Here is a 22,967-nt window from a genome sequence, read left to right on the forward strand (position 1 = left end):
TGAGAAGGTGGTGACAATGGAGTGGCTTGTGAAGCATTTTCAGTTGAAAGTTAAGCACATTGCTATGGGTCTGGAGTCACATGTGGGTCAGACTGGGTAGGAACAACAAATTTCCTTCCCTAAAAAACTTTAGTGAACCATACAGGTTTATAAGACAATCAAGTGATTACATGGCCATTATCATTGATACCAGCTTTTATTTCAGATTTCATAGAATCATAGAATTTACAGTGCAGAAGGAGGCCACCCAGCCCATCGAGTCTGCACCGGCCCTTGGAAAGAGCACCCTACTTAAGTCCACACCATCACTCTATCCCCGTAACCCCACCTAACTTTCTTGGACACTGAGGGGCAATCTAGCATGGCCATTCCACCTAACCTGCACATCTTTGGACTGTGGGAGGGAACCGGATCACCCGGAGGAAACCCACGCACACACGGGGAGAACGTGCAGGCTCCACACAGCTAGTAACCCAAGGAGGGAATTGAACCTGGGACCCTGGAGCTGTGAAGCAATAGAGCTAACCACTGTGCTACCTTGCCGCCCTTTATTTTATCGAATTTAAACTTTATATTGACTGTGGAGCAATTTGAACTCCTGTCTCATTATAATTTAAGACCTTTGAATCTGAATTACTAGTCCAGTAACATAACCACTATGTTACCAATCCTTATTTACACGGTTCACTTTAAAATCCTTTACCAGTAACTTGCTCTATAAATTAGTTCTTATTTGTTTGATAAAGTTCTCCCTCATTTTCTTACTTATTTCAGTTCCTCCATTTTAAACCTGTGACCTGTGGGATTTGCTCCTTTCATCATTGTGAACAATTTGCCCGATCAACATTATAATTTAGCTTCACTTTGGTCAGATCACTGAAACTGAACCGGTTCCCTTATCCTGTCCTTGGATGATTTTATAGAGTGAATCAGAGGCATTGGGAGGAGTTATACTAGTAGGAAGCAATATGTGCTGTGCGGAAGAATGTGTAATTTAAGTTTCATTTATATTTTGTGTTTGTATGTTAAGAAAGGTGAAAACCGGGCCTAGTTTCATTGAGAGTTTGTTTTTTGTGAGTTGGGTACCTCCCCTCCCCCCAACACTGGGGACCCCGGCTCGATTGCGCGAGCGCAAAAAAATGCCAGCGTGGCACCTTGATAGTGCCGTACTGGCACCCTGGCAGTGTCCATGCCAGTTGGCAATGCCACCTTGGCAACTTTTACAACCCTTGAAGTGAAGATAGGGGTTACTAAAGGGTTAATAGCTTAATGAAGCTAAAACAAAAAACATAAAGTAGAAAATGCTGGGCTGTTGCCTTGAAACAGGGGTCCAGGGAAACAGAGACACAGGAAATGAGAGAAGAGCTGTTCAGTCAGTTAATGTGTGGATGCAGGGTGGTGCCCTGGCACTGCCGGGCTGGCACAGCCAGGGTGGCACCAGCAGTACCAGGGCACCACCCTCCCTAAAGGGCACACAACTGGGGGCCTCCGACCCCCATGAGTGCTGTACCGTCTGGTCGCCATTTGTGGAGACCAGTGCTGAACGGTGCTCACCCGAGGTCTCTGACGCAAAGGGGATGAATCCCAAACCTCCGGTCCCTCGGGAATAGAACAATGAACAATGAATAATACAGCACAGGAACAAGCCCTTCGGCCCTCCAAGCCTGTACCGGTCATGATACCATCCTAGGAGAAAACACTCAGCACTTCCGGATGCTATATACCCATCCTATCCATGTATTTGTCAAGATGCCTTTTGAACACCGTTAATGTAGCTGCTTCCATAAATCCCCTGGCAGCACGTTCCAGGCACTCACCACCCTCTGTGTAAAATACCTGCCTCGCACATCTCCCCGAAACTTTGCCCCACGGACCTTAAACCTATGCCCCCTGGGGACTGACCCCTCCACCCTGGGAAAGAGTGCTTGCCCATCCACTCTATCCGTGCCCCACATAATCTTGGAGACCTCGATCAGGTCACCCCTCAACCTCCGTCGTTTTAATGAGAACAGTCCGAGTCTATTCAGCCTCTCCGCATAGCTAACATCCTCCAGACCAGGCACCATCCTGGTAAACCTCCTCTGCACCTTCTCCAAAGCCTCCACATCCTTCTGGTAGTGTGGTGACCAGAATTGTGCGCAATATTCCAAGTGCGGCTTTACCAAGATTCTGTATAACTGTAGCATGACTTGCCAGTTTTTATACTCGATGCCCCATCCAATGAAGGCAAGCATTCGTCATGCTTTCTTGACTACCTTGTTCACTTGTGTTGCCACTTTCAAAGATTTGTGGACCTGTATGCCCAGATCTCTCTGACTTTCTATGTTCCTTAGAGTTTTGCCATTTACTGTATATTTCCCCTCTATGTTAGACCAACCAAAATGCATTGCCTCACATTTGTCTGGATTCAACTCCATTTGCCATTTCTCTGCCAAAGTTTCCAACCTATCTTTGTCCTGCTGTATTCTCTGACAATCCTCAACACTATCTGCCACTCCACCAACCTTGGTGTCATCTGCGAATTTACTTCTCAGACCAGCTACATTTAACTCAAAATCGTTTATGTATACTACAAAGAACAGAGACTACAGCATCGATCCCTGTGGAACATCACTAGGCACAAGCTTCCATTCAGAAAAACACCCTTCTATTGCTACACTCTGCCTTCTGTGACCAAGCCAGTTCTGTATCCATTTTGCCACCTCACCTCTAATCCTGTGTGACATCACCTTTTATACCAGTCTGCCATGAGGCACCTTGTCAAAAGCTTTAGTGAAGTCCATGTAAACAACATCCACCACCCTCCCCATATCAATCACCTTTGTCACCTCCTCAAAAAACTTGATCAAGTTAGTGAGGCACGACCTCCCCTTCAGGAAACCATGCTGTCCATCGCTAATGAGTCCATTTGTTTCCAAATGGGTATAAATCCTCGCTCTAATATGCAGATTTGCCAAAAAGTTATTCCGCCCACAATGGGCGTGCGAGCGGGTAGATCCCGGGAGCGGGGCCTCCCGTCTTTTATTGGCCACTCTGCACTGCGGCGAACTGCCTTTCGGGTGCAGCGTGGCCATTGGATCGTGCCACAGAAAGTCTATAACGCTCCAGGAAGAAACCCTGCAGATTGCTGGGGAACTGAGCTTAGGGAAGTCATATGGTGTTTACTCTCAAGTTAAAGTCATAGTGAGTCTAGAGTGTGCTTTTTGGGTGCCTCGGGGAGGGAGGAAGGGCATTGAGTGAATGTTCAGAAGTCTGCCAGAAGAAAATTGTTTGAAACTGAGCCAGCCCAAGGCTTGGTTGTTGAGATAGTGGCTTTTATGTCGAGAAGGGTATTGCTGGGATAAAGTGAGGTAGAGTTATTTTCTGATATCTGTATTGAAATCTTTCGAAACCTTTTGTCTGGTGTAATGTAGCTAATTTTTCTTCTTTAATAAACATTTTATTCTTTGTGTTAAAAGTACACTGGCAGATTGCTTGCAAATGTGTTCAATAACTGACTTCCACGGTTTCCGAAGAAGAAAAGCTGGGATCTGTCAAACCAGGTTTTACTCTGGGATCGGACTTGTCCAGTATTAACATCAATTGGGATAATAACAGTGGAAAATTACCGCTATGGTATTGTAGCCCTATTTAGTACCCCTGTTCCCAACAAGACTAGTTTTCTGCCTGTAATGTGGACATATTTAATGGCAGGCACCCAGTGACAGTTCTAAGGGGCGAGATTCTCCCCCAACGGCGCGATGTCCGCCGACTGGCGCCAAACACGGCGCCAATCAGACGGGCATCGCGCCAGCCCAAAGGTGCGGAATGCTCCGCATCTTTGGCGGCCTAGCCCCAACATTGAGGGGCTAGGCCGACGCCGGAGGGATTTCCGCCCCGCCATCTGGCGGAAATGGCGTTTGTTGCCCCGGCAGCTGGCGCGGAAATGCGGCGCATGCGCGGGAGCGTCAACGGCCGCTGTCAGTTTCCCGCGCATGCGCAGTGGGGAGAGTCTCTTCCACCTCCGCCATGGTGGAGGCCGTGGCGGAGGCGGAAGGGAAAGAGTGCCCCCACGGCACAGGCCCGCCCGCGGATCGGTGGGCCCCGATCGCGGGCCAGGCCACCGTGGGGGCACCTCCTGGGGTCAGATCACCCCGCGCCCCCCCCCCAGGACCCCGGAGCCCGCCCACGCCGCCTGGTCCCGCCGGTAAATACCAGGTTTGATTTACGCCGGCGGGACAGGCAATTTCTGGGCGGGACTTCGGCCCATCCGGGCCGGAGAATCCAGCGGGGGGTCCCGCCAACCGGCGCGGCCCGATTCCCGCCCCCGCCCAATCTCCGGTACCGGAGACTTCGGCGGGGGCGGGATTCATGGCGGCCGACGGCCATTCTCCGACCCGGCGGGGGGGTCGGAGAATGACGCCCAAGGTCTCGAACTGAAGGGGGTGATTTGGTTTCAATGTTTATTTCCTAACTTACAATTGTGACTGCACTTTAAAAGTACTTTATTGGCTGTAAAACACTTTGAGACATCATGTAGTCAGGAAAGGTGACACATAAACACAAGTCATTTGTTTTTTTCCCTCTTCAATATAGGCCCCACTCAGCACTACCCAAATGTTGAGCCTGTGGAAAATACCTATTTCTTACACCATTCATATCAATCTTGTCTTATAAAATGTTAATTAGAAGCCTTTAATGAAATCAGATGCATATGAAAGGCAATGCTTTTGATCAGTCCCAAGCCTATACTTAATTTATTTGTAGCTGTTTGGGAAATTAGATACATTGCTCAGTATCTTCTGGGAATCTGGGAATGACAAGCTCAGTTTATTTTTCACCACAAATAACAATTCATCTTTTCACCAAGTCCTTTACATGAGGCAATAAAGCCTGTTCCCCTTCTCCTACAAGAAACATGCTTCATTTTGATGAGGTATGGGGACGAGGCACTGTGGGGCAGCAGTAATATCCAGGTGCCCAGGACATGGGTTGAGAGTGGAATCTGTAACTTCCCTTTAGATCCATTGTGAATTTTAACTATGCTGTTCTGAGGGGGATGGTTTGGAAGGGGCCAGTGTCTCCCTGTCTCTCTTTCCTCCTTTGAGAAACTCCTTAAGCTCTACCTCTTTGATAAAGCTTTTGGTCACCATCCCCAATATTAATTCATGTGGCTCAGTGTCAAATTTTGCTTCACAATGCTGCTGTGAAGTGCTTTGGGTTCTTATATAACATTAGAGGTATTATATAAATACAAGTTGTTGTTGCTTTTAAAAGAGAAGAAAGGGATCTAGAAGAGGTGGGATTTAGAGGGGGGGGGGGTTGTGGAGAAGGGAAACAAAGAAAAAAGATGGGAACCCACGTGGCAAATCAGAGGAACAGTGCTGGTGGGATGGGGAAAGGGCAAGAAGGCCGGAGTAGTCTGCAGAGACAAGGAGGGACAAGGTCATGGAGGGATTTAAAGATTGGAGGCAATGGGACTTGGGCAGGCAACATAGATTAGAAAGGATAGGGGTTGGAGGTGAGGGTTACAGATGGGTGATATTTACAGAGATAGGGAGCGGTGAAGAAATTTGGACATGAGGATGAGAAATTAAAACTTGAACCAAGGGTAGACCTTACATTGAGCCTGAAATAACTCCTGAACAAAAAGGTCACAGCTATGTTCGGACTTTGTTCCTTCATCCTCATATATTGTGTATCCTACTGGTCACCACATTAACAGTGGCGACATGCTGGTTATTGGAGAGAATGCAGAGAAGGGAGACTAAAACTCGCACCGAGGTCTATGCACCAGATTATTGGAGAAAGGCTGAACGAGTGACATAGTAAATAGGAGCAGGAAGAGGCCATTTGCCCCTCAAGCCTGCTCCACCATTCAGTATGATAATGGCTTATCATCCAACTCAATATCCTAATCCTGCCTTCTCCCCATACCCTTTGATCCTCTCCGCCCAAGTGCGATATCTAACTGCTTATTCAAAACATACAGAGCTGGATTCTCCACTCCCCGACACCGAAACCGCGTTCAGCAATGGGGCTGAGAATCCGTTTTGGTGCCGAAATCGGGAGCGGTGCCGGTTTTTCAATTCTCTGCGCCCTGAAAATCGGTGTACGCGCCGAGTATCCACGGCGTCAGGCCATAGCCTGAGGCCCACCTCGCGATGCTCCATTGCCGACCGGCCGAATTCCCGACAGCGTGGGTTACGTGTGCTCACACCGTCCGGAATCCTCGGGTGGTGGCTGCGGACTCACTCCGGGGCCGCCACAGTCGGGGGTGCGCCGATCGGCAGGCCGGGGGGCTTCATTCGGGGCTGGGGCCAATGTGTGCTGGCGGCCGATGCGGGGCACTACTTTGGAGGTCCCGGTCCGTGGCCTGAGTCTGCCATAGAGCACGGCGTGGCTGCGGCAGGAAGTACTGGGGGCCGTATCGGCAGCGAGAGCTGTGAGCTCTATGACGGCTCTTTGCTAGCCCCCAGCAAAACTGGGAATCGGTGGCCTTTGGACGCCAGTTTTCCTGGCGTAAAAGATCACCGTTTTCATGACGGCGCCAAACGGAGAATCCAGCCCATAATGTTTTGGCCTCAACTATTTCCTGTGGTAATGAATTTCACAGGCTTACCTCTCTTTAGGTGAAGACATTTTTCCTCATCTCTGTCCTAAATGGTCTACCCCCTATCCTCAGGATGTGACACCTGGGGCGCGATTCTCTGACCCCCCCCGCCGGGTCAGAGAATCGCCGGAACTGGCGTGAATCTCGCCCCCGCTGTGTCCCGAATTCTCCGCCACCAGACAATCGGCGGGGACGGGAATCGCGCCACGCCGGTCGGCGGGCTCCCCCCGGCGATTCTCCGGCCCGCGATGGGTCGAAGTCCCGCCGCTGTCAACCCTCGCCAGCCGGCGTGGATTGGACCACCTACCTTACCGGCGGGGGCAGACGGTGTGGGCGGGTTCCGGGGTCCTGGGGGGTGCGCGGGGCGATTTGGCCCTGGGGGGGTGCCCCCACGGTGGCCTGGCCCGCGATCGGGGCCCACCAATCGGCGGGCGGGCCTGTGCCGTGGGGGCACTCTTTTTCTTCCTCCTTCGCCATGGTCTCCACTATGGTGGAGGCGGAAGAGACCCCTTCCACTGCGCATGCGCGGGGATGCCGTGAGCGGCCGCTGACGCTCCCGCGCATGCGTCGCCCGGCGAAGTCCTTTCGGCGCCGGCTGGCGGGGCACCAAAGACCTTTCCCGCCAGCCGGCGGGGCGGAAATCACTCCAGCGTGGGTCTAGCCCCTCAAGGTGAGGGCTTGACCCCTAAAGGTGCGGAGAATTCCGCACCACTGTGGCGGCCTGACGCCGGAGTGGTTCCCGCCACTCCATTACGCCGGATTCCCTCGCCCCGCCGGGCCGGGTAGGAGAGAATCCCGGGCACCCAGAATACTTCAAACAATACTTCAGACAGAAAAGGAAGTTTTGGAGATATCGTGGACACGATCAATTGGCCACATCGCAGCCGACCCCATCTCGTGAGAGGCATTGCCAGGCTAACAGGGGCACTGCCAGGATGCCCAGGTGCCTAGGTGGCACTGCCAAGAGCCAGGACCTGCAGGAGGCCATGCCCATGAAAGAGGGGGTATGAGGGAAGTATGAAGAATTGGGGGGGGTGAAGGGCAAGTATGAAGGGGCCTCATAAAGGTTCAGGGTGGGGGACCCAAAAGACAAGGTGTGGAGCCCAAAAGGCAGGGGCTGGGAAGCCTGAAAAGAAGGGCTCTCAGCGGCCCCATAGCAGTGTATCCTCATCTTGGGGAGGGGGGGGATCCGCATGTGTGCGGGGTATGGCGGACCCTCAAGTTTACTCAGTGATCAGGGCACCCCATCAAAATATTCTAACTCATCATAGCATAAAGATGGGCCAAGATCTCGGAGGAGCCAGTCTCGCCAGGGAGTTCAGCTCTCCACTGCTGAAAACATTTCTAAGTGTGGGCTAGTCAGGGGAGAAACTCCCCAAGGCCCAAATAAACGACTAAGTGTGGGTAAATGCCCGTGTGGATTTCACCGAAAAAGCGGACAACACCCCGCCAAACCCGCCCAACGTTTTCAGTCAAATCACACCCAAGATTCAGCCTAGAGTACAGAACATGCAGGGCACAATATCAGGGCAACAGTCCAGGGCAATACTGCCAGCCTGTTCAAGAGGGAGCAGGATAGATTTTATTGGTCAAATAAGTGATTGAGAGGTTTTAAGGGAAGAGAGGGACAGGTATACTGAACTCTGGGAAACACCAGATTATGATGACTCTAATAATATTTCTTTCGGTCCTGTAACTAAATTCCTAAGCAACAGGAGCAGGTGGCTCAAACTGACTCCTCAACCATCATATATTAAAGGCTCTTTATTCAGTTTAGTTTCACAATTGCACTATTTTTAGAAAACAAGCGGAAAATGAAGACTTCAATAAGTTCCCTTCAACGCATCAACTTTAGGTGTTAATCGAGGAAAAGGTTAATCCACATGGCCACTGAAGAAAATGCCAATCAAGAGACTGTGATTAATGAAGAACACAAGTCTCATTATCTCTGCTCGTTTGGCAAGGAGAGAGTCCATAACCCTTTGCATTGCCTATGCAGCATCGCAAGACTTTAGTTTAACAGCATTCATTCTTCTTAACAAGTAAGGCCTTGGGTCAGGAAGTGCCATGCCTTATTCTAACTCATCATAGCATAAAGATGGGCCAAGAACGAGAACTACGAACCAGAATGTAACTTTCCTTGCCTCCCAGTCTGTGACTTGTTCTGAGAGCTCTGTCTATAAATGCTGCAAGCTCTATTTTCAGTTTGGTACCTGAGTTTCCAGATCCACTGTGAAGACCAACCTCACACACCATTGCGTCCACAAAATAGTTTACTAGGTTAGGTCGGCAGGCTGTTGAGGCCACACATTGTGATCAATGAACGGCAGAGGGTAAGTGAAGCCAGCTGAGCTCAGCTTGAGAGGTGGGGGCAGTAGTGGGGACATGCGAGTTACTTGGAGCCGACGATGAGTTTATGCTACTTTGTGTCTATGAATGAGCTGCAACACTAAATCAAATCAATCATGGGTCTGGATATGCTAGTGAGAAACTGTAAGGGATGAGGTCAAGCAGACTGGTGGGGAATTGCAACTGTGTGAAACATAGCGGGGAAAGCATTGGGATTAATTTTCAGGCCCCCAGCAAAGTCAGGGACAGGGGAGTGGGGTGGGGGTGTCCCAAAAATACCAGTCCTGGTCAGACTCTCAGTTTTGGAACACTGTTCCTGGCGCAGACCATTTTAGGAGAGGTGAGTTTGGGACCCTGGAATGCAGTAAGGCTGTCCGCCCCCTCGGGGCGAGTAGGTAATTAGGCCCATTAAAGATACATTTTGGGGTGGCTTGTGGCACAGTGGTTAGCACTGTTGCTTCACAGCACCATGGTCCCGGGTTCGATTCCCGGCTTGGTTCACTGTCTGTGCGGAGCCTGCATGGGTTTCCTCCGGGTGCTCCGGTTTCCTCCCACAAGTCCCGAAAGACATGCTGTTACGTGAATTGGACAATCTGAATTCCCCCTCAATGTACCCGAACAGGGGCAGGAATGTGGCGACGAGGGGCTTTTCACAGTACCTTCATTGCAGTGTTAATGTAAGCCTACTTGTGACAATAAAGATTATTATTATTAGATATCCAGTCAGCCTCTACGACCAGATCAACTGCCTGGAGGTGAGTACCCAGTGGCAGGCTCTGGTGTTAGTGCTCCTGGCAGGCACACGTATCCTTCCTGTCTGCCTTGGAGGGGGTACACAAAGCCCGTCCTGTACAGGAATCTCCCTCAGCCCCACAGCAGTGGTCCAGCTGCTTTTTGTGTTTCTTAATTAAATTGTTAAGGAAGTGCTGAGACGGCACCTTCCTGTTCTTGATTGCGAGAAACTGAGTGATAGAGAGAGACAGAGAAATGGAGAGAAAGTAAGAGAGAGGGAGAGATATGGAAAAAGGCAGTGAGCACGACAGACAGGTTAGTAAATTGAGTGAGAGGGAGATTAGGCGAGAAATTGCAAGGAAAGGAGACTCTGGGGGTGATGAAACACATTGAAGAGAGGTTAAGGGTAGAATTAGATGATCCCCCCCACCCCAAACAGGGGTAGGTGGTATTGACCCAGCAGGGACCTGCCATCTGGATAGGCTGCTCGGCCAACTCTAATAAGCTTGCAAGTGGTACTCTGATGGAAGGTCCCTCGTTCACGTGCACGCTGTGCCTAATTGGCGATCCTGACATTGGGCAGAAGAATCCAACAGGAAGACATCCCTCCGTCCTCGCCTCCAACCCCCCACCAATCACCCACTCCCTGCTATCCCCATTCTGCCCACGCTCACCTCTATTTGGGGATCTAGCAGTGATCCTTATGTTAGGCCCGACTAAAGTGGTTACTGCTCCTGGTGGTGCTGCCAGTACTGGACCCCTGCCAGCCTCTGATTGGCTGCCAGCTTTTGGGGGCAGGATTTCCTCTCAATAGGGGCTTAATATGACGGGAGGCCCGACAACGCTCAGGTAAGTGCCTGAGAACCTCAGAATAGCTTTGGGTCTCCTGGAGAAGAGTGAAGTGGGTTCCCATAGTTTCTCCAACCAGTGGACAAGATGCCTGTTACCCACATTAAATCCTGGCCCAAGGGAAAGGGAGTGTAGTAAGGAAACATTTAGGGCGTGATTCTCCAGAACGGTGATTCTGATTCCTGCTGGCACTAAGAGCGACCCGATGTGCTACTCCCCAAAGCCTGTCCATCACCTATAAGGCACAAGTCAGGAGTGCGATGGAATACTCTCCACTTGCCTGGATCAATGTAGCTCAAAATCCCCGAAGAAGCTCAACATAACCCAGGACCAAGCAGCCTGCTTGATTGGCACCTCTTCTGCCATCTAAAACATTCACTCCCTGTACCACTGATGCACAGTGGCAGGAGTGTGTACCATCTACAAGATACACTGCAGCAACTTACCAAGGCGCCTTTGACAGCATATTCCAAATTTGTGGACTCTGCCATCTAGAAGGACAAGGGCAGAAGATGCCTGAAAACACTGCCACCTCCAAGTCACACACCATCCTGCCGTGGACGTATATCATCATTCATTCACTGTCGCTGGGTCGAAATCTAGGAACTCCCTTCCTTACATCGCTATAGATGTACCTACACCACATGGCATGCAGTGCTTCAAGAAGGTGGCTTACCAGCGTCTTCTGACGGCCAATTATGGATGAGCAACAAATGCTGGCATTGCTCACATCTCATGAAAGAATAAAGAAAAGCTCAGGATATGTAATGCACGCCCTTTCACCTCCTCCATGAACAGTAGGCTGATTTTTCCTGGTCCGCTGGACACAGGCTGGGAGGGAGGAGGGGTGGCAATGTGGAGGGCGGGGCCGTTGGGTGGGGTGGCTGAAACCTTTTCACTGCCATGGCATACTGCCAGGCAAAGAACCTGAGTGGGGAACCTGACCACTTCGGTACAGTCTGAAACTGGATGGTGACTGGGCAGCAGTCTGTTAATTGACCACCGCCAGCCGGGTCCTCCTGCTTGCCTAAAGAACATTTTCATCGCTGGCAGCAGCTCCTCCAGATAATCAGAAAAATTGAGCCCAGCGATTTAGTTGTACTTCTTTCAATTGTGTATACTGTATTTGTTACTCAAAATGCAGTTTCCTCGACAAGCAGATTAGGTGATTGCTTTGAACATCTTTTCAGTTCATAAGCATGATTCTGAGATTTTGGTCGCTTGTCGTTTTAATTCCTCGCTCCATTCCCATGTCCTTGGGCTCCTGCACTGTTCTAATGAACCTCAGTGTAAGCTTGAGGAACTATACCTTCAATAAATAATCTTTATTATTGTCACAAGAAGGCTTACATTAACACCGCAGTTACTGTGAAAATCCCCTAGTCGCCACAGTCCAGCGCCTGTCCGGGTACACAGAGGAAGAATTCAGAATGTCCAAATTATCTAACAGCACGTCTTTTGGGACTTGTGGGAGGAAACCGGAGCACCCGGAGGAAACCCACGCAGACACGGGGAGAACGTGCAGACTCCGCACAGACAGTGACCCAAGCGGGAATCGAACCCGGGACCCTGACACTGTGAAACAACAGTGCTAACCACTGTGCTACCATGCCTTTTGATTAGATGCTTTATAGCCTTCATTGAGTTCACCAATTTCAGATCATAACCTCTTGCTTAACAAGGCGGCGAAAGGTTATTGGGGGTAGTTGGGAATGCGGGGTTGCGGTTACAATCTGATCAGCCATGATCTTATTCAATGGCAGAGCAGGCTTGAAGGACCGAGTGGCCTACTTTGCTTTTTGTCAGAGTTTGCTGTGTCCAATTACCAACACATAATGGATCTGTATCTGGGAAGCTCAGAACTGAACGTATGCCAGGTTTGGGGCATTTTACAGATTTGGGGATATAGGCCTAGCATGCTCTTATAATACATAAAATAAAGTATGAAAAATAAAGAATAAAAGGGTTTGATTCAAATTGCTGTCCAGGGCGGCAGATTCAAACGTAGCTAGTTTTCGGTTCCTTCTGGATTAGGGGTCTGGTACCTGATTTAAAACGGCGACTAATTCAAATGTACTTCATTCGCTGTGAAGAGCTTTGAGGCAACTGGTGGTCGTGTGAAGTGGGATGTAAATGCGAGTCGTCCTTTGTTTCTTTTTCGACAGCAGCTGTTGGTGATGATCCTGCTTTTACCATTTTCACCTCCTCTGGACACATGATTGTTGTTTTTTTACTTGTCCTTTGCCATTTCCTTTTGCCTCGCAACATTATCCCTTCTAACTCTTCCACTCGTAAGCAGATCTTCCCCGTTGCTCGCTTTCCTCTCCCTACCTCAACGCTTGCTTAAAGCTTGTTACATTTCTAACTTTTTCCAATTCTGAAAAGATGTCATCAACATTAAATAATAACCCTGCTTCTCTCTGTTCAGCCACCCTCTGGGTAATTCCAGGGTTTTCTGTTTTTATTCATGGTTGTCATGGCACTGGGAGGTGAGGGATAAAATTCAGAGCATGGGTAGCAGGAGGTGTTGAAAAAAATCCCACATCACTCTTTCTTTTTTCAAATAAATTTAGAGGAGCTAATTCTTTTTTTCCAATTAAGGGTCAATTTAGCATGGCCAATCCACCTACCCTGAACATCCGTTTGGGTTGTGGGGTGAGACCCACGCAGACACGGGGAAAATGTGCAAACTCCACACGGACAGTGACCCGGAGCCGGGATCGGACCCGGGTCCTCGGCGCCGTGACACATTATTCTTTCGAAAATCGTTTTATTACATTCCATGAAGAAAACATCAAACGCAACAGGACTGGAGCAGTAATTCAATTAGTGAACAGATAGCCATGGAAATTGGTGGAAATAGCAAGGCCACGCAGGTAGTTTTACAGAGAGAAACAGAGATAAGCAGAGGGAAAAGGGGAGGCAACCAAAGAGAGATAGGTAGGATTGACTGAGAGATACGGAAAAAAGGCAGAGGTGGGTGGAGAGCCACAGAATGGCAGAGAGGCAGACATGAAAGGCAGAGAGAGTGATGAGAATTTTGCAAACGTCAATTGCAAACAGATTGACTTAAAAAAAGACCACCCTGCAGTGATACCGTGCTGCTTGCGGCACCCCTCAATGAAAGGAAGTCCCGGCCTCGAGTGCCGACAGCACCAGTAGTCCCAGGAGTGCCAGAACACAGTGGTTGGCACTGCTGGGACTTCAAGTAGGCCCAGAAAGAAGATCCTGGAAACATATACGTTGGGCCTTTTAGGGCAGGGAGGATGTGGCACCCCAGGAAGGGGGACAAATGGGGGTGGGATGGGCTATGGAGGTCAGGTGGGCAAACACAAAAGAGGGGTTTCAGCTTTGTGGGGTTGTCCCTGGCGCACAGGGCACCTCCCAAAGAATGCATTCCACTTCTCTTCCCATTTTGCCATCACTTTTTCTTCAGAGTTTTTGAAAAAGCGGACTCCTTGCGCTACACCACACCGACCTCATTATGACCTGGGCATTCTAATATTCAGGTCAATTGGCTCGTTAACAAGCTCGTTGCCAGCTAACTTTTTAAGGTGGCGGGTGATTTCGGCACTCACCCACCTGCCTACTGCTCTCTAGGTTCATGGCCCAATGTCATCATGCTGGATGTTACGCATGTGAGGAATGACAGCTGTCAAGGTTTGCAAATGTAAAGTCCAGCCAGAGATTACAGACAGAAGTTGGAGCCAGACAGAGAGGTTGGTGACAAAGAAGCCACAGACACTGGCATAGTGAGGATATGAAAAAGATGAACCTTGACAGGAGAGTTGGGCTACTACAGGGAGAAGCTTGAAGAGTGGAATCACATGTTTGTTTATCCTTTGCCATACTTTGAGTTGGGAGATATAGTTTACCTACATTCTTATGCCCCTATAGGGAAGAGATAAACATAGAGGACAAGAGGACAGAAGATCAAGCAGGATAATACTCTGAACGTTATTCTGAGCCATCAGATCCAATGAGCAGCTGAAGGGACCGTCATTCAGTCACAGGCTCTGTCTGGGTAAGACGTCTAATTGATTGGCTCAGCATTTGTTTTCTTGCTGGCACTAACCCTGGGTGCCCACAAAGCAGCTGGAAGCAAATGCTAAATCAGATTGTGCCCTGCAAGTTTTACCTTGAAACCGTTGGAATGTCAAAGAGAATTCAAACCATGTTGAGGTCACCTTGAATATCTTACCATTTTGGATCATGCCCATTGGACAATGCTGGTGGTACTAGCAAGAGAAGTTGTGCACAGCGAGCTGGCGCATTTATTAGACTGTGGGGTAAACACAAGACACATGGTGAAGAGCGGGCAGTGGTTTATTGATAATACCCTACCAGTGACCTCCTTACCCTATATCCTCTCCATGTGTGGTTAATTCAAATTAGATTGGTCCTGAAAACTCTCTGGACAGACATTAGCTTCTTGGCCCGCTGGTCTTGGGAGTCTCCTTTCCTCACTCATCTCTGGCCAACTACAGTGACTTGAGGGCGAATTGCCTTTATCTCCCAGTCTTGCCCAAGCATAGACACAAAGTAACGGGACCTCAGAGTGTTACTAAAAGTTTAACATGGGGAACAGTAGCATGTTATATAATAAGGGTGAGGGGCAGGAAGAGGGCCAGCATGGAAAGATGCAAAAATCAAAATAAGAGTAGGTGTTACCCCTAGTGGCTAACATTCTAAAGTGTGCTGTCTTCAGTCTGCAATTCAAATCTGTAGGAATAGAAAAGGGTCTTCAATTGCATTTTCTAGGTGTCACACCACAAACAAGCAACATTTTAATGACAAAACAACATTTTACAATAAAATAGACAGCATTCAATGCTTGGGAACTGGTCTTACATACCACCAGAATCTAGACAGTGTCTTTCTGAGTGAGTGACATTAGACTGAATGCTGAGCTTGTACTAAAATTCCGTCTTTGCTCCTTTAACAAGGACAAAAAATAAACAAGGATGTGTAAACAATAGATGGAAGGATTTGGGGCAAGGCGATTAAGTGTTTGAATGCTAATGTCATTCAAAGTCATTTTATTTATTTGTTTTACATGCTTAATAATGAAGGACTAATGTTGCTGGGAGTTGCACAAGTGTGTGAAGTAGTTCCAAGTTGGGTATAAAGCAGGGTGATGCACAAAGTACAGCGCTCCCTCTACATAACTGAGAGGCGACAGCACTATTGGCATTAGTGACAGTATCAAGCGCTTGCAGGTCAGAATAGTTTACAATGGGCATACTTCCCACCGTCCACCATCCAACCATCTGAAGGACACTGTTCAACATTCCATGTTCATTCCTTTGGACTTTAGAAATTGTGGGCATGGTTTATTTGGGCTAGCAGTGTATTCTAGGTTTTATATCCAATAACTCAATGACACTCTACCAAGCAGGATACTCAAACACTGAAAAATGCTTTGATGATGTTAATTAAGTTTCAAACTCAATGGCCCAATGCACATGAACACTGTTCACAAAACCCTGTCTAAAAAAAAGAACTCCACTGTTTGACAATCCTTATTACACATAACAGTTTCATTCAGCAGAGTCACCGAGTCACCAATGACAATAACTGCAAATGAATAGTTTGAGATTATCACATAGAACCTGACAGCACAGAAAGAGGCCACTTGGCGCATCATTGCCTTGTTGGCTCTTTCAAAGTGCTATGCTATAAGTTCCACTCCCGTGCTCTTTCTCCATAGTCTTGAAAATGTTCCTTTTCAAGTATTTCTTCAGTTGCCTTTGAAAGTGACTACTGAATCTGCTTCCTCCTGCCTTTCAGGTATTGCAATCCAGATTGTTAAAACTCACTGCATTAAAAATCTCATCTTCCCTCTGATCTTTTTGTTAGTTACCTTACATTCGAGTCTTCTGGTTATTGGCCCTCCTCTGGTGGAAACAGTTCCTCCTTAATAACTACCATAACCCTTGAAATCATGAACACCATTATCATAGAATTATACAGCTTTACCATAGAATAATGCAGCACAAGAGGAGGCCACATGATTAATTGAATCAGTACTGGCTCTTCCGAAAAGCAATCCAGTTTTTCCTATTCCCCCATGCTTTCTTCAAATCTCTGCATTTTTTCTGCTTATTTTTCAAATCCCTTTGGAAAATTACTACTGAGGACATTTTTAGCCACCCTATTAAATGGTACATTCCAAATCTTAACCTCGATCAGTCTCTCCTTAACCTTCTCTGGTCTATGAAGGACCATCTCAGCTTCCTAGTCTCTTTGAACAACTGAATTTGCTCATCTCTGAACCATTGCTGGGAAAGCTCCTGTGCACCCTCTTTCCAATTTGCTGGACATTTTCCAGCTGTTTGAAGCTTCAGGGATTTTTTTCAAAGGCCCGTCACAAATGCAAACATGCCAACTTGGTTTCTGATCCTGTCTTTCCGCTTGCCCAGGTTTGACCCGATGCTTATCCCTTTGAATCCAGCTGCCAAACATCAGGGTTTTAAAAAGTCTGTTCAACCTGGTTTCGAACTGTAGGCAGGTGGGGTGTTATATTTTTGAAAAAAAAATCCCTTTTGGATTTGTTCCAGTTAAAAGCATGACAACCAAACACTTTTGAACCCATGTGTTATTTATGAAAACCCTACCTAGTCAAGGCAACCAATCAGAGGTTACAGCATGTGGCTGGGTATCTTCATGAACCTGAGTTAGTCAAAGGTAGTCAAACCAATTGGAATTATCATAGGGAAAGATAAGGTTGATGAGCTAGCTCTCATAATAAGATTTTAAGAAAAGTTTACGATAAAGCAATTGCTTAGTATTTGATTGTGACTCATATTCTTTCCATTCAAGAAGCTAGATAATAATAATCTTTATTATTGTCACAAGTAGGCTTACATTAACACAGCTACGAAGTTACTGTGAAAATCCCCTTGTCGCCACATTCCGGCGCCTGTTCGGGTACGCGGAGGGAGAATTCAGAATATCTAATTCACTTAACAGTGCGTCTTTCGGGACTTGTGGGAGAAAACCGGAGCACCCGGAGGAAACCCATGCAGACACTGGGAGATCGTACAGACAGTGACCCAATAGATTTAATAATAGATTTACTATAAATATATCATTGTGTTATAAAATCTTAGAACCACATTCATATACTGCATAGGAGAAGGTCAACCAGCTCACATACAATATACAGTGCAGAAGGAGGCCATTCGGCCCATCGAGTCTGCACCGACCCAATTAAGCCCTCACTTCCACCCTTTCCCCGTAACCCAATAACCCCTCTTAACCTTTTTGGGCACGAAGGGCAATTTAGCATGGTTAATCCACCTAACCTGCACGTCTTTGGACTGTAGGATGAAACCAGAGCACCCGGAGGAAACCCACTCAGACACAGGGTGAACGTGCAGACTCCGCACAGACAGTGACCCAGCAGGGAATCGAACCTGGGACCCTGGCGCTGTGAAGCCACAGTGCTATCCACTTGTGCTGCCGTGCTGCCCTCACTGTGCTAACTTGTTTGCATGAGCAATCCCAAACCATCCCCCTGCTCTGCTCTCTCCCTATAACCCTGAGATATCAGATGATCCATTTGTTCGTTGTTTCCTTAACACAACAAGTTTGTATTTATATAGCACCCACAATGTAATAATGTAAATGCCCCAATGTGGTTCACAGGAGCATTTTTAAGCAAAGTTGATACCGCATCACATAATGAGATGTTAGGGCAAATGATGAAAAGCTTGGTCGAAAAGGTAGGTTTTACTGAGCATCTTAAAGGAGAAAAGAAGTTGAAAGACAGGGAATTTTACACAGGGAATTCCAATGTTCTGAGACTTGGCAGCTGAAAGTGTGTTGGAATATTCAAGTCTAGATAGAGCAACAGCATATTTGGGGGTTTCAGCAGCGGATGAGATGAGGTGTGGCAGAGTCCAGCAATGATAAGGATGCGGAAACAGGGTTTTTTTGTGTTGCCGCAAATTAAGTTGTCAGGAACTCAACTCAGAATCAGCTATGACACTAAGGTTATGAACTGTCAGTTTCAGCCCCAGAAATGTACTATCAGTGGGATAAATATTGGCCCATAACTTCCTCCCGAGTGGCAATCTCCAGCAAATTGCTACTCTTGACAGACTTACCACTTTGATCTTCCAAAGTATCTGTGTCACGCAACCTTCCTCAGCAGTGAAGTGGTGCATCGGCGAGGAGTAACTGGGGTGCAGCGTGTAACATTTGCTGCTGTAAATAAGGTGTTTAAAAGAAAATTTAAAGGGAAAAGTATCAAAGATTGGAGGTTGGGGGGGGGGGGGGTTGAGGGGGTGGGGTGGTTGGGTTGGACTGGTGAGAGGGGAGGGGTCAGGTCGGAGGGGGGTGGAGTTTGGTCGGAGGCGAGTGGAGTTTGGTCAGGTCGGGCCTGGGGGTGGTGTGATGGCTGTGTCTTGGATTTTTAAATGACTAGTTGTTCTGGAGTTAGAAATGTTTTTTTCTGCCTAACTCTTTCAGAGTAACTATCAGGGTAAAACTGGCAGAACTATCTGAAGTTAGCGATTTAAATTGCTTCTGTCAGACGGTTCTCAGCCCAGTGTAATTGTCCAGAGGAAGCTACCACTTCAGGGCAATTGATGAGTAAACCTTTACTTGGGAACGTCGTAGAGAGATTTCCCAGCACACCACCGCGGTACCCCCTAAATGTGACGCTGGGGAGCCCGGAGGTTATGGGCTATTCTTACTACTTTAAATAAAATTTGGTGAAATGTTCCATCATTTTGAAGATTGGAAAGGCAGTTTCTGCGGATCTAGGATGAATTCCCAGTAGTTTATTAATAATTACCAGACAGTGTTTGCTGAGTAATATGTTACTCAACGTTTGCGCACATCTCGAGGCTAGGATAGGCACTCTGAGCCTGGGGACTTTCCCGGTGAGATGGACCTCAGATACAAGAACTGAAATAAGTCACAATGAGGGTCAGGTTGAAAGGATACAAAAGCAGAATATGCTGCTTCAACAAAACTCACAAGTTTTACTGTCAGTTGGCCTCTTGTAAAAGATTTGGTTGCCAAAAATGCAGTGATGGTTACATCTAGGATTCTAAAATGAGGTGTAAATTTAGACTCCTAATTAGTCCAATATTCAGATATCCAATATTGAGTTCAAAGGATCAGAATAGATCAGAGGTTGATGCTGTAATTATATCTAGATGTCTATGCAATGAACTTTCTAAACATATGATTTGAACAGGAAACAATGGCACAGTTGTTGTGCTGGTACACTGGTGCTCCAGAGACTGGACTAATAATCCAGAGATGTGAGTTCAAATCCCAACGTGAGAGCAGAGAAATTTAAATGTTGTTAACATAAATCTGAACTGAAAATCTACCTGGATTGTTGTCCAAACCTAGCTGGTTTATTCAGATCCTTTAGAGAAGGAAATCTATTGTCTTTCCCCTTTCTGGTCTATGTTTCACTGCAGACTCACAACAATGTGGCTGATTCTTAACTGCCCTCAGAATAGTCAAACAAGCCACTCAGCTGTACATAATAAATTATAGATTATATATTCTAATCATATATTAATTACATATTAATCAATTTACTAAATTGTAACAGAATAAAACAGAACATCCTTCCCAGCATCAATCTGGGCACCAGATTTGGACATGACAAAGACACACCCAGCTCAGTTGACCCTGCAAAGTCCTCCTCAGTAACATCTGGGCATGTGCCAAATTTTGGAGAGCTGTGACATGAGTCAAGCACCAACCGTACATAGCCATACCCACAGAATTATACTTTTCAGCTTATAACCCAGACTTCTCCTTCACCATCCCTGGTTATAGCCTATTCCACTGGCAGGATAAATCCACCAGAGGTGGTGGTGTATAGTGGTGAGGGGGTAAGACAGGAAGTCCTAAACATTAACTCCGGACCCCATGACGAGGTAATTTGCTGATTATCACCTACAGCCCGCCCTGTGGATTTGTATTGCTTCATGCTGGAAGAAGCACAGAATGTGCTTTGGGTGGAAGACTCCAATGTACATCACCAAGCATGGCTTAGTCGCACCACAACTGACCAAGCTCGCTGAGTCCTGATGGACATAGACTGGGCCTGCGGCAGGTGTTGAGAACCAGCATGAGGGAAAAACCTATTTGAACTTGTCCGTACCAATCTACCTTTGGCAGATGCATCTGCCCATGCTAGTACAGGTAGGTGTAACCACTGCACGATCTTTGTGGAGGTGAAGTCTCTTCACACTGAACACATCCCATGAATGTTGTGTGGCACCACAATTGTCCCAAATAGGATAGATTCAGAACAGACCTAGCAGTTTAAAACTGGACATTCAAGAGATGCGATGGGTTAACAGCAGCAGCAGAAATTACAATCAAACACAACTTTTAACCTCATGGCTTGGTATATACCACACTTGACATTACCATCAAGCCAGGGAATCGATCAGAAGTGTAGGAGAGCATGCCAGAAACAGCACTTAGTGTACCTAAAAGTGAAATGTCAACTTGATGAAGCAGAAACAGAACCACATGCATGCTTAACAGTTAAGGCAGCATGCAATAGCAGAGCGAAGCAATTCCACGGACAACAGATCAGATGAAAGTTCTGCAATCCTGCCACTTCCATTCGTGAATGGTGGTGGACTAAAACAATTAACGGGAGCAGCAGACCCTATGACTATCCCCATCTTCAGCGATTGTAGAGCTCAGCACATGAGTGCACAAGACGGAGCAGATGATTTATCTCAGCCTCCTCCTGCGGTCCCTGCATGACAGGAGCTATTCTTTAGCCACTTCAATTTACTTGACGTAGTATCAAGAAAAGGCTGGGCACGCTGGGTACATAGAAAACTCCACGGGCCCAGGCAACATCACAGCTGTAGCGCTGAAGAAATCTGCTCCAGAACTAGCAACAGCTCCAGGCAGGCCGTTCCAGCTACGGGTGCAACAGTGGCACCTATTCAATGAAGTGAAACATTTCTCAGGTATGTCATGTCCATAAAAGTGGGACATTTCCACTACTATCAATTACCACACCATCAGTCTGGTCTCAGTCATCAGCAAAGTGATGAAAGATGCCACCGGCAGTGCCATCAAAAGATACCTACTCACCAATATCAGGCTCAACAATCTTCAGTTTGGGTTTCACCAGGCCTACCCCACTCCAGACCTCATCACAACCATTGGTCCTTATATGGACAAAAGGGCTAAATTCCAAAGAGGAATCCCTCGGCATCATCTGAGTGAATGTGGAATCAAGGAGCTCTAGTAAAATTGGAATCAGGGGACAAATCTTCCCACAGTGTGATGGAATCCATGGTTTCAAGGCTTGTATTTTTTCAGGTAGAGCCGAGGAAACTGCGCCCCCCCCCAGTTTCTAAGGAAACTAAGACTGAAACTATGATTGGAAACCAAAACTTCTGGGAGATTGAAACTGGTTGGAACCACATTAAAGGACACAGAGCCATCAGAACTCAGAGGATAATCCCAGTGGTGCAGTACAGGCAGGCTGAAGAAGAAGGGCTAAATCAAGAAGCTGAGAATAGACAAATGTACAGTTGTTCTGACTATTTCTGTACTTGAATATAACCTTGATGTATCTATGCCATCCAGATCATCATAAGCAGAGTTTTAAAAAATATATATTTTCAAAAAAATTAATACATTTAGAGTACCCAATTCATTTTTTTCCAATTAAGGGGCAATTCAGCGTGGTCAATCCACCTACCCTGCACATCTTTGGGTTATGGGGGCGAAACCCACGTAAACATGGGGGGAATGTGCAAACTCCACACGGACAGTGACATAGAGCTGTGATCGAACTTGGGATCTAGGCGCTGTGAGACAGCAGTGCTAAGCACTGCACCACCATGCTGCCCCATCATAAGCAGAGTTGAGGAGATTCTACAGATGTGTGCCATTTGTGGTGAAGATGGCATTCATAGAAGTTTGGTGGTTGTGTGCTGCTGTCGGCTGAAGATCAGGCTAAATCCGAGAAGAGGAGGAACTGAAATTCATTCTGAGGAAGCAGAGTGGAAGGACTTTGCGGCTGAGAAAGACGACATACATGCTGAGCAGACCGCCGAGCCAATTCAGAAGATTCTTTTAGTTGTATCTGCTATTTAGTGTGTAATTTATAGTTTATGATTGATCACAATTTGCCTGTTAGTTCATGCTTGTCTTATTTTGATTCGGGTGGTTTAGAGTAAAGGTGGCCACTCAAAATAGTATTTTGTGTTTGCTATGTTTGGCTCTTGTACAGTAAAAATTGTTTTGCTTACAAGTGGAATATTGTGGCTTTGATCTTTCAGCAAATAACTGGAATTTTGGTGTTCTGGGGCGTCATTCTCCGCCGGCGGGAGTCTCCGTTTTGCCGGCGCCCGGGGGTTTCCCGACGGCGTGGGGCTGCCCCACAATGGGAAACCCCATTGACCGGCCGGTGTAACGGAGCATCCCGCCG

General features: G+C 47.3%; 1 protein-coding gene across 5 annotated transcripts in view; it reads right to left on the reverse strand.

Moving 5' to 3' along the window:
- The window catches only part of LOC140387908 (SH3 and multiple ankyrin repeat domains protein 3-like), a 1,536,301-nt gene that overhangs the window by 19,442 nt on the left and 1,493,892 nt on the right, over positions 1 to 22,967 (reverse strand). Inside the window, exon 25 of one of the 5 annotated variants that reach the window (XM_072471212.1) lies at positions 14,724 to 14,804. The exons of the other annotated variants lie outside the window; for them this stretch is intronic. Coding sequence (XP_072327313.1) covers positions 14,724 to 14,804 — 81 coding nt within the window. The remainder of the gene's footprint in view (positions 1 to 14,723; positions 14,805 to 22,967) is intronic. 5 annotated transcript variants of the gene reach the window in all.

The sequence above is a fragment of the Scyliorhinus torazame genome, chromosome 13 (assembly GCF_047496885.1).
Source record: "Scyliorhinus torazame isolate Kashiwa2021f chromosome 13, sScyTor2.1, whole genome shotgun sequence".
NCBI lineage: Eukaryota > Metazoa > Chordata > Chondrichthyes > Carcharhiniformes > Scyliorhinidae > Scyliorhinus > Scyliorhinus torazame.